The sequence below is a fragment of the Engraulis encrasicolus genome, chromosome 7, assembly GCF_034702125.1.
Source record: "Engraulis encrasicolus isolate BLACKSEA-1 chromosome 7, IST_EnEncr_1.0, whole genome shotgun sequence".
NCBI lineage: Eukaryota > Metazoa > Chordata > Actinopteri > Clupeiformes > Engraulidae > Engraulis > Engraulis encrasicolus.
Window position 1 is genome coordinate 7,151,737 of NC_085863.1, and position 12,266 is coordinate 7,164,002.

Genomic DNA, 12,266 nt, shown 5'->3' on the forward strand with positions numbered 1-12,266 from the left:
GCCAGCCTGCTGCAGCAGGACTCCAGTGTGGAGCTGGCGGGGGACGGGGACGAGCACCACCGCCTCTCGTCGGCGCCGCACTCCCTCAGCCCCAGCAGGCCCGCCGGGCCAGGAGCACCGGGACAGCTGGCCGAGAGACACCAGGCGGCCGTGGACCGCAGCGGACCCCTCATCAAGAGCCTCCTGCGCAGGTCGGACATTTTGTTTTCAATTCATAATTACCGGTAATCATTCAGGAATTAATTAGTTCCATCGAGTTTACGTTGCACTTTCATTTAATTACGAATTGTGAAGTGTTTCCATGATGCTTTCAAAGCGGAATTAAGCTTCATTCAGAATTAAGTTGAATTAAATCTGTATTAAATGTATATGAGGCCACTGTCATCAATGTGGTGTTTGTTGGTCAGTGTCTGAGTGGGCATGTACTGTATCTAGTGTGTGACTCTCATCAGTGTTGTGTCTTGCAAGGTTCTTGCCTGAAAATGTCTGAGTCGACTCTCTAAGTCAGTGATTTTCAACCTATGGGCCGGGGCCCACTGGTGGGCCCTGAAGGTATACCAAGTGGGCCTTGAAATAATATTCTAAAAATGATAATCACATTTCGATGTGTGTTGCTGCTGATTTATGTGAGTTTTATTCGTAATCGCGTCAGAGGTGGGCCCCGAACATTTGTGACAATTTCAAGTGGGCCCCAAGTTGGAAAAGGTTGGGAACCCCTTCTAGAAGTGTTGAATTAACACTGTAATTTTTGACTGTGCAGGTCCCTGTCCATGGACAGCCCCGTGCCCATCTTCTCCCCCGCTCTGGAGCTGAAGGACGCGCACAACAGGGAGCACTCTGTGGTCAAGATGGCCGCCAAGATGGCAGGAGGAGGGCCGCTGACCGGAGCTGCTGGGGAGCAGAGGCTGCACAGCGCCGCCCATGGCGTCCCTCCGCTCATACTGAGGCCGCGACACCACAACCTGTACGACCGCGGCGGCGGCGCTGGGGGCAGGGGGGACGGGCAGGGGCCCCCCACGGAGGTCCACGTCAAGACGGAGCCCAGCAGCCCATTGGCTGACCCCTCTGACATTATCCGCATCACCGTCGGCGATAACCTGCCCGTCAACCTCCGCGACCTGCAGATGAACTTTAGCGAGAACCCCAAGGGGTACTTCAACCACCACGCCGGGAAGCGCCGGTCGCGTCTGGACGGGCTCGGGGGTCACGGCGGTGGGGGGCCGTACAAGCGCTCTCGGATGTCGGCCGGTGAGCACCACTTACTATATCTTAGCTCAGTATTTCTCAACTGGTGGGTCGCAACCCAAAAGTGGGTCGTGGAGGGGTCATGGGTAGGTCACGAAGCCTTGGTGTAAAAAAAAATGTAATTCTAAAAAAAAAATATCCAACTTTTCCTACAACAACTTTTATTTTGATAGGCTAGTGAACTCCGAGTCATCTGTCGTCATAGATACAATCTGAATTTTTATGCGAGATAGATAGCGTGCAACCAGTCATTCGAGTCTTGGTTACATTTTGAGAATTGCATTGAATTTACTTGAACGCTAAAAAAATGGGGTCGCAACCGGATGAGAGTGGAAAATGGTGGGTCCCAAGACTGTTCCAGTTGAGAACCACTGTCTTAGATGTATCTGTCAACACTTGTTCCAGGTCATGTTAAGACCGTCTACCTTAACTGACTGAGCATGTTTTTCAGCACATGGTCTATCCCAAGTCACAGAAGGTCTTTTTGCACAATTACCTTTTTACATTTTTTTACATTTTTTTACATATTACACATTCTTTATCTTTACTATTTTTATTTTAATTTTCCCCTCCCTGACTATTCCTGTGTTATTTGTGTCTTGAAATGTCCATGTGGGCATTTGTTTATTTGTGTATTTATGTAAGCTACTGGATACCTGAATTTCCCCCTGGGGATTAATAAAGTTACTCTATTCTACTCTACCCTACTCTACAAAGACACTGGATCGTCGGCAGTGGCGGCGCACAACAACAACAACACACAGCCGCAGCAGCAGCAGGCGAACTCCAACATGGCCGCCGCCGGTGGTGGTGGGGGGGACGGTAGCGAGGAGCCCGGAGAGCTGAGGCCCAACAAGATGTTCAAGTGCTGGAACTGCCTGAAGATCTTCCGCTCCAACGCCGGCCTGTACCGCCACGTCAACATGTACCACAACCCAGAGAAGCCCTACGCCTGCGACATCTGCCACAAGAGGTTCCACACCAACTTCAAGGTATTTGGTACCCGTTATTTTTAAAGATTTTTTTGTCTTTTTTTACTTAATTTGTATGATAGGACAGTGAGATAGGAAGTGCGTGGGGGGAGAGAGATGGGGAACGGTCGTCAAAGGACCCCTGCTGGAATCGAACCCGGGTCAGCCGCATAGTAGACGAGTGGTACCCCTTATTGATGTCGTATATTGTGTTTGCTGCTGGACACTTTCATTTCCTTCAAGATCAGTTTCTCTTGATGTCAGTGACACCATGGCGGCCATGGCGGAGGTTTGCACACTCTTAGTACTTCTAGTTCATATTAGGCTGGGACATTAATGAATTAATTTCGATTAATTAATCACACAAAAAATAACGTGATTAAAAAAAAACAACTAATTTTTAATCGCACTATAATATAGCTACATAGTTCTGGATTAGACCAGTGTGGAGGGCAGCATTTCGCCTCATGGTGAACAGTCCGCTGAAATTGAGAAGAGTTCTCTCTTCTTTTAAAAATGAACAATATTTTTAGATTAAGCTTATTTATTGTCATTATTCAAAATCCATGTACAAGTCAGATAAATAAATGCGATTAAAATGCGATTAATTCGTTTAATTCATTTCAAAGCCTATACACGTAGATTAATTCGATTAAACATTTTAATCGAGTCCCAGCTCTAGTTCATATATTCATTCATTCATTCCTTCACCGCATGGCGTGGTCCAGAATGCGGTTCCTCTCCTTATTCATTCATTCATTCATTCATTCATTCATTCATTCATTCATTCATTCATTCATTCATTCATTCATTCTGAATGAAGGAAGCGAAGGACAGCACTCTACAGATTCAGGGTTCCCACTGGTGCTTGAATTCCTTGAAAATGCTTGAATTTCAATTAAATGTTTTCAAGGTTGTGAAAATGCTTGAATTTTTGGTGATGTGCTTGAAAGTGCTTGAAATTTGTGTAAAGTCAAACTTGGTAAGCCAAATAATAGAAATAAATTGTTTCTGAGGGAGTGAGATGTCAGGTGGGATTTGCCATTCGGCACCCTAAAATTGATTAGAATGCAGGAAATTGCATCTTAAAAACTCGAAAATTTCTGGGGGAGGACCCCCACACACCCCCTTCCCGCGGCCATTTAAAGGTGCTGGAAAACAGAAATGTTGGTGCTTGAAGGTGCTTGAAAAGTGCTTATATTTGTTCATGAAAAAGGTGTGGGAACCCTGCAGATTTTTTTCCTTGTTTATTTGCCCACGTGGGCGAATAAACAAAGAAAAAAATCTGTAGAGTGCTGTCCTTTGCTTCTTCCATTCATTTATGGTTTATTTATGTGGGATTCAGCACCCAGTGAAGAACTGTGAGAATCATTAGGAGATAGTCGTGTGAGCGCGTCTTCTCTCCTTTTAATAATAATAATAATAATAATAATAATACTTTCATTTTATATAGCGCCTTTCAAAACACCCAAGGACGCTTCACAGAGTGTTGTGTTGGAAAGTGTGAGTGTGTGTGCGCGTCAGTGTGTGAGCATGTATGTGAATGCATGTAAGTGAAAGTGCTTGTGCTTTTTAAAGGTGTGGACCCACTGTCAGACACAGCATGGCGTGGTGCAGAACCCAGCGGCCTCCTCCAGCTCCTACTCCGTGCTGGACGAGAAGTTCCAGCGTAAGCTCATCGACATCGTGCGGGAGCGCGAGATCAAGAAGGCCCTGCTGCTGAAACTCAGGAGGAACAAACAGAGCCTGCAGGTAAAGACATTCTATGTTCTGATTCTCAATTCTGATTCTAAGACATTCTGATTCTACTCAGGGAAACGTTGTCCAGTCTTGTATTCGTATATGGGGGTGTCATAAGCATTTTCTTTTAAAGGAGAAAACCGTTTTTTTTTATATTGGGCCCTTGATTTCACATTACTACATCATGTTCTAGTGACCCATGGTAGTTTTGTGTCATTTGGAGCCCTCCCGAAGATATTCGGTTTTGTCATATCCAAGTAACGTCTTCCTTTGGGCAACGAGTTGAAGGCACAAACTAAACTGTTCATATTTTTTTCTTTATGGTACGCCACCACCCATAACATGTATGGACATCACTGCCCTCATAACAAGCAGGTTTCGTCCCGCTTCTAATTTTTAAAATAAAAAGTCACTGTGACATCATCAACGTTAGAGTTAGAGAATAACAAATCTATATATTTTTTTGTGTTGTGCGTTATTGTTGATGCCCACAACTTTTGATTCAGGACCCAGTCTCTTGACAATGCTGTTGATCACCAGTTAGCAACTTAGTGGATTGCCAATGGGAAATTGCATTGCAACTTCGTTAGCAATGATGCATTGAAGAAGCGCATCCCTTGGTATTAGCAAAGATTCAAGATTCAAGATTCAAGATTATTTTTATTTGTCCCGCAGGAAATTACTCTCGCAATCACACAGCTGCTGCATCATGTGTGCCAGATGTAACTATACAATAGTTAGCGCACCCATCCTTGGTACTAGCAAAGATGTAACGATTGGATGATTGCATTAGTACCGGTAAGTGTAAACTGTCCATTGACTCACTCTGCCTCCATCTTCGATCCTCCGTACAGCAGGCGGCCTCGCAGCAGCCGTTCGGCCGCAAGAGCCTGCGGTCGCGCTCCACCTACGTGTGCCCCTACTGTGGCAAGATGTTCTGGTTCCAGTCCCAGTTCAAGCAGCACCTGAAGATGCACCCGGTGGAGAACGAGCACGATGAGGACGAGGACGGGGACGCTGGCGACCGCCACATGGACCAGAGAGGAGGAGGAGGAGGAGGAGGAGGAGGAGGGCCAGACGGGGAGCGTCAGGACCTGGAGGCCCATCTCAAGGAGAACCAGGGACAGGAGCAGGTAGGGCTACACAATTAATCGAAAATAATCGAAAATCGTGATAAATTAGTGAAATCGGAGTCGAAATTTTTATCGTGATTTAATCATGGCAATGGTGACCTAACCTTGAGAGCATCCTTTAAGCCAGAACATACTGACAAGCTGGTGTTTCTGGACAGAAATCTGTCCACCTAAGTTTCATACTATTGCCTTTACATAATTATGACAATTCATTTTATTTTTCTCATCCCGTATATCATTCATTCTTGGTTATATTTCATCTTGTTATAATTTTCAAAAAAATCTGCAAAAAATCAATAATCGTGATTAATAATTGACCAAAATTATCGTGATTATAATTTTTTCCATTATCGTGCAGCCCTAGGAGCAGGTGTGTTTATGTCCCATCTATTGTAACCCCGTAATGCATGCCCTACCATCTGGGGCACGCTGTCATAGTCATTGAAAGCTTAATAACCATAGTACCATTCTACTATGACATAACACAGGGCCTTTAGTAATGCACTACGACTCTGTCATTGCCAAGGTTCTTTGCCGACCCTTCCCCATCTCTCTCCCGCCACTCATTTCCTGTCCCTCCTCTCAGAAAAAGCCCCCCCAAAAAAAGAAAAGTAACAGATTTCTCTGCCTGGTTGTATGAATTAAGTGTGTTTGTCTTGATCCCTCCCTTGAGCAGGTGTACCCGTGCAAGCTGTGCAACGCCAAGCTGTCGTCCCCGATGGAGCAGGGGGATCACGAGCGGGGGTGTCGGCACGCCACGGTGTGCCCCTACTGCGGCCTGCGCTTCTCCAGCCCCTCGGTCAAGAGGGACCACGAGGCCCACTGCGACTACAAGAAGCTCACCTGCCTGGAGTGCATGCGCACCTTCAAATCCTCATTCAGCATCTGGAGACACCAGGTGATTGGTTGATTGATTGATTGATTGATTGATTGATTGATTGATTGATGCAGGCTTATTGACTATTGAGTTGAGGTAGTGTGATATTTTTTATTGACGCTTAATAAAGAGTAGAATACACATAATGTAATGTAAAACAATTGTCTTCAGGTACCAACTCCTACTTTGAAATGATACTACCGGTGCTGCGCCATTTTTGGAAATAAGCCAGATTTTTTTGGGGAAATACCTGGAATATTGGTGATGCTCCATTGCACATTATGTCATTATTCACATGTTGTACCGTTGTGCATTTTGGAAAACATGACGATGCAAAAGGCTTAACGGGACACTGTGTGAGATTTTTAGTTGTTTATTTCCAGAATTCATGCTGCCCATTCACTAATGTTACCTTTTTCATGAATACTTACCACCACCGTAAAATTCTAAGTATTCATTTTGACTTAAAAAACACGCTTTTCTTACATGAAAAGGGGGATCTTCTCCATGGTCCGCCATTTTGAATTTCCAGAAATAGCCATTTTTAGCTGTAAAAATGATACTTGGGCCTGTAAAAAATACTTGGGCCATACTAGAAAATATTAGTTTATTACTTTCATGAAATGATCAAATTTGGCAATAGGCAACAGTTTCAATTCGCAGCATAGTTGCAGTAACCTTTTTGCCCATTTCCTGCACAGTGTACCTTTAAATAGCTAATCATTTTTGTGTATGTGTAATGTAAAAAGGTGGAGGTGCACAATCACAACATGATGACGGTGCGGGAGCAGCTGTCCCTGAGCCTGCAGGAGAACCACAGCCAGGCCTCCCCATCCCTACCCAGCGGCGGTGGTGGTGGTGCTACCCCAGACTCCCTCCACGGCCCGGGCACACACCCTGCCATGCCACCCCTGCACCACCAGCACCAGCACCACCATCAACACTCGGGATCCATGTCAGACTCACCTCTGGACGCTAGAAAGGACGGCACTGGTGGTGGTGGTGGTGGTGGTGGTGGTGGTGGTGTCTTCTATCGCGACTCCTCCTCCCCCTCCTCCCCTCCTCCTCCTCCCCTTCCACCTCCCCACCACCACCACCACCGCCACCTGTCGGCGTCCATGTTTGACTCGGAGGAGGACTCATCGTACGGCGGGCCCGAGGACCTGAGCGTGGGCTCCTCCTCGCAGCAGGGGGGGGAGCACGGCGAGCTGACGGTGAAGGAGGAGCCGGTGGAGGAGGAGGTGAGCGACGAGAGGGAGGCCATCATGGCCGCCATGGCCAGGAGAACGGCTAGCGCGGCGGCGGCAGCGGCAGCAGCAGCCGCGGCGGGGGTATCGGACGAGCCGGGCGTGTGGCCGTGCGAGAAGTGCGGCAAGCTGTTCAGCTCCCATAAGGACCTGGAGCGCCACCAGGAGCTGCTGTGTCACGTGAAGCCTTTCATCTGCCACATATGCCACAAGGCCTTCAGGACCAACTTCCGCCTCTGGAGCCACTTCCAGTCGCACGTGGTCACCTCGTCGGCGTCGCCCTCGGACGAGGCCTCTGCGGCTAGCGGAACAGGGCCCATCAGGAGCGGCCCGTCTCCCCCTGACGTCGCTGGTGCCGCCGGGCCGAGGAGCGGCGGTCCGTCCCCTCCTGTTGCTACGGCGACCGCTTCCTCCACCGCGGGCGTCGTTGCTAGGGAGCTGTCGCTGGAGAGACGTGCGTCATCTTCATCCCCCTCCTCCCCTCCTCCGCTGTCCATCTCCGTATCGCCGCCCAATCCCGTCGGACTCGCCGCCGCGTCATCGTCGTCTGCCGCCACCACACCTGCCACGCCGGTGGAGGAAGAGGAGGAGCAACCGCCCGTGGTGGGGCCTGCGGCCAATAAGACGGTGGGAGGAGGACAGGGAGGAGGGGCGGGGTCTGATGGCGAGGGGGTGGGGCTTGATGACAGCAGTCAACAGCAGTCCAAAGTGTCGGATGAGGCGGAGGGGACAGAGGGGGCGGCGTCGCTCAGCCCTCAGGAGTCGGACACGCTGTTCTACCACGCCCCCACGCTCTCCGCCCTCACCTTCAAGAGGCAGTACATGTGCAAGCTGTGCCACCGCACCTTCAAGACGGCCTTCAGCCTCTGGAGCCACGAGCAGAGCCACAACCGCCTGTGACCGTCACCAGACCACCACCTCAGACACTTGTCTTGCAGGGGGGGTTGGGAATGGGATAGGCTCTTAGTTATTCAGGAAGGATCATTTGTCCAGGTTTTTTGGGGGGTTAGAGTAAGGAATACTACTATGGACTAGTGTGTACTTCAATGTGATTCACTAGTCCAAATGGGATAAAGTGCAGAGAAAGAATTTCCCCTAGGGGACCAACAATTGGCTCCAATTGGCTTTGTTTGAATACATAGGGCAGGGGTGGAGAACCTTTTTCATTCGAGGGGCCACTTCAAATTCCTCCAAGGGCCGTACTCTCTAACAAACTTCAGTTTGTGCTAACCTAAACGCTATTCCTAACTCTAACCCTGGTATTGGTGAGGCTTTCCTCAAAGCGTAATTCACCTTGGTGCGCCTAACACCCCACAGAGGTCATGTGGAGGCAGGCTGACATCATGCAAAGGCGTTGTTATTTCACAAGCAAGGGCAATGCCGAAATTGTGCCCAGACCAAAACCATCCCTAAACCCTAACCTGTCACAGGGCGTTGTGGAGCACACGTTAACATACAAAGCCATGATGCACAACAAATGCGATAGACGGTTCAACGTGCCGTGTTATCTCTTAACGCTTTGGTATGATGCCATGTTGGTGGTGGAGGTGAAGTCTCACAGGGAATCAAGCAATCACGGACGAGTCCCTTCATGAATAGTGACGAGCCTTCCCCTACCATCCTGCAAAAAAATCTTGACCACATGCTCTTGCCCCAAAACTCTCACCCTGGTCAGACCTGCCCTGTGGCCAGCAGTCCCAACGCCTGCACACACACACACACACACACACACACACACACACACACACACACACACACACACACACACACACAGTGCCACAATCGACATGGAAGCAAGATCAAATTTTCATTTTGACTTCTATATTGTGTGTTGCGACTTAACTCTTTTGTCACACCACGGTCAGGATATCTATACAAACTCCTCTAATTCCTCTTTTCTTTTCAAGCTTTAAGAAACAACAGTGGTGCAACCCCTCTCCTCTCAAACGTCCCAATGAATGTGCACTAATGTGGTGCAACAACAAGACAGATATGAGATTATGGTCTATGTTTGGGTGGACTAAATTTCCTGGCACAAAAAAAATGGAAATAGATAATACATTTCTTTCCACAGATGACATGGGGAAAGGTTTTGCCTAGCAGTCCATTGCAGTTCAAATGTATTGCAGTAGAGTCCGGATGTGCATAAATTACTGCCTTTTGGATTGAAACAAGAATGTGTACAAAACAAAAAATGAATAGCTTACTTGATGTGAGTTCTCTCATCTGCCTTTGAAATTTTAAAGTATGTGGTAGGGCGTACGCGTAGGCAAAGTAATGTAAATGCTTAACCCTTGTACCAATGAGAAGTCCGTGAGTTGGTTTCTTGGAAGAAAGTGCTTTATTTTAGAAGTTTAGTGGTGCAGTCTTAGAAACTTTAACTAAGTGCTCTTGCTTCGGATTGGTCCGCATCGTCTCGTGTGCTGGCACAGTAGTTGACATGTCCTGACGAGGTTGCCTTTAATTAGTGAGTGAATAACTGCCATGGTGTAGCAGCCGGTGGTGAATATTTTACTGACCTATAGCACTTTGTATGTCTTGCCTCTCTTCTATTTCTTTAAGACAAAAAAAAAAGCCCAGCTCAATTTTCTTCTGATCTGATCTCGACTGTGTTTCCCAAATGCACATTGTGTAAGTACTGTAGGTGCCAGTGAGGCAATGTATCAGGAAAAGGTCACACATCCCGGAACATTTCTATTTACATCACTTTTCATCATGCATACTTTTTTCTCAAGCATTTTATGTTGATGCACGTACAGAGTTGTATGAAGTAGTAGAAGAATAAATAGAAGTACTCTTATAAATGTAATTACAACATTAGTGGTATAATAATTACATGGTTTAAACTTTTTAATTTAGTACTACTGTTGTAATTACATCTGTAAGAATACCTCTATTTCAATGTTATACAACTCTGTGTACATATGCGGTTAAGTAGTGAAACAAGCAGTGAATATGTAAACGTTCACTAGTGGGATGCTATACCTGATATATTGCCTAGGGGGCGCCTCATACTAAGGTAGTACTTAGGGTGCTTTTGGGAAACACACACCTTGATTGTCAGTCACATGATCATGTGTTGTTCACACCTTGCGGAAGTGTGTGTGGGACATCTTTGCTCTCGGCCTCAAAGACATTACATGGTTTTAAGCATCTTCAGTCTTGCTGTCCACAAAAGACAAAACACCTTTTCCTGCTTTAAATAGAGGCATAGCATAACCTAGAACGGTTATGAGTTTCTTTTGTCATGTTTATAGATTTGATATCAGCATAATATTGTACTTTACTTGAATGGCACTGTTATCTGTTATAAGTTGTACAGCTGAGACCATATAATACAATACGTCATTGGTTTGACTGTAAAGAACAAATACGAACTGCAGACGGGTGGCTTTGACTTTCTGTACAGTGGATCTGTATTATTCTGTGTACGTATGATGGTGAGGATCTCCAGTGCAGTAGAATGAGTTGCACAACAGGGGTGCGTTTCTCGAAAGTGTAATTGTTAGCCAGTTAGCAACTGCTGGGGTATTTGTCTGGGAAATTGCATTGCAAACAACAAAGCAGCTAACGTATGTAGCAACTATGGTTTCGGGAAATGCACCCCTGCATAGAAAAAGGCTGTGGAAACTGTAATAACAGCAGGTGGGTATTCTGTTAGGGTGCTACATCAGTTAAACCCACAGCAACCAAGACAAAAAACACACAAAAAAGTTTCATTTCCACCAGGGGTCTATACTACAAAGCTGATTCAGGAGTAAACCAGGTTAAGTTAAGAGGTAAATCATGTTATAGAAGAGCCTGGAGTCTTCATTTCTTAACAAAATTAGAAGTCCAGGCTCGTCTATTAGATGATTTACTCCTGAACCTGCTTTGTAGTATTGGCCCCAGACATAGCTGGAGATCGATACCCACGTTTGTGTTTGTAAATAGTCATGATTGTGATTTTATTTCAAAAGGTTTTGCACAAGTATTACTCAAGCACAATGGCAAAAACAATCTCTAGTTTCTGCTCCACAATTATATAGTACATTATTTTGGCATATTTTTTAATGAAAAATCTAGTATGACAGATGAAGTCACAAATTAATTATTAGGTTTGAAAAGTCAGCTTTTCTTTGAACAATATTAATAGTTAAGATAGGAGTCCCCCTAATAGTGGGTAAATGAAGAGTAAGTCACTATTTAGTTTATCTGGCCATCTAATCACATTTATTTCCCCCTTCCCTCATAATCTCACATTACAGACAAGATGCGCTTTATGTGGGGGGGAAGAGGGGAACCTAAGAGAAAGGGGGTGGTCAAGGGAACGAGGGACCAAGTAGAACATATTTTGGAAATCTTTCAGGGGGCAACATTTTCTATGTTTATTTTATTACATGGGATTTTGTCAGCGCATGACATGTAAGCATAGATTTGATCTTCAGATTTTTTGGAAATTATTTTTGAGATTGTATGAATTTGAAAGACTTGAATGAAATGAATGATAATGACAAAAAAATGTTGTCGCATTAAAAAGACAGCCTTTGTATATGGTCTCTGTTCAATTTTCTATCTGTATTTTCTGTTTATGGAAAAATCTTTTTGTTAATAATGTATTGCCGCAATAACCTTTGTATATGATTGCAATGATGTGGCTTATGGATTCTACATAAACCTTCGTGTTTAGTGCTCTTTTCTACGGTTTCTGTGCTCGTTTTCTGAAATAAAGTATTTCATGCGAAACTAAAGAAAGATCTTCGTTTCAGTGTTTGGTTATTTACATTAAGTCGCAGGACAATTAACATGTGCATCTATCTACAGCAGATAGGGCAACTTTTATAATGAGGATGGCCACGTTGGCCTCATGACCATATCCCTGGAGTGCGTTACAATATGCGACCTTGCCTCCTCCACTTGTGCTTGTCTCCTCGTCCCGCCTCCTGGCCCCTCCTCCGTGGAGAAAACGATAAAGTTTCCCAGCTGTCAGCCTAGCCACAACAACTGTTAGGCACTGTTTTTCATTCACCATCCCAATTGCAAATGAGAAAAATACTCTACAATTGAGCTTTTG

The 12,266-nt window shown here is 45.8% G+C and overlaps 1 protein-coding gene across 1 annotated transcript in view; it reads left to right on the plus strand.

The window, feature by feature from the left end:
* The window catches only part of zbtb21 (zinc finger and BTB domain containing 21), a 17,020-nt gene extending 5,079 nt beyond the window's left edge, over positions 1 to 11,941 (plus strand). Inside the window, exons 4-10 of the mRNA XM_063204192.1 lie at positions 1 to 191; positions 761 to 1,244; positions 1,902 to 2,237; positions 3,795 to 3,968; positions 4,811 to 5,089; positions 5,766 to 5,987; positions 6,716 to 11,941. The exon at positions 1 to 191 is cut by the window's left edge and continues 522 nt beyond it. Coding sequence (XP_063060262.1) covers positions 1 to 191; positions 761 to 1,244; positions 1,902 to 2,237; positions 3,795 to 3,968; positions 4,811 to 5,089; positions 5,766 to 5,987; positions 6,716 to 8,113 — 3,084 coding nt within the window. The 3' untranslated portion in view covers positions 8,114 to 11,941. The remainder of the gene's footprint in view (positions 192 to 760; positions 1,245 to 1,901; positions 2,238 to 3,794; positions 3,969 to 4,810; positions 5,090 to 5,765; positions 5,988 to 6,715) is intronic.
* Positions 11,942 to 12,266: the final 325 nt, after the last annotated feature.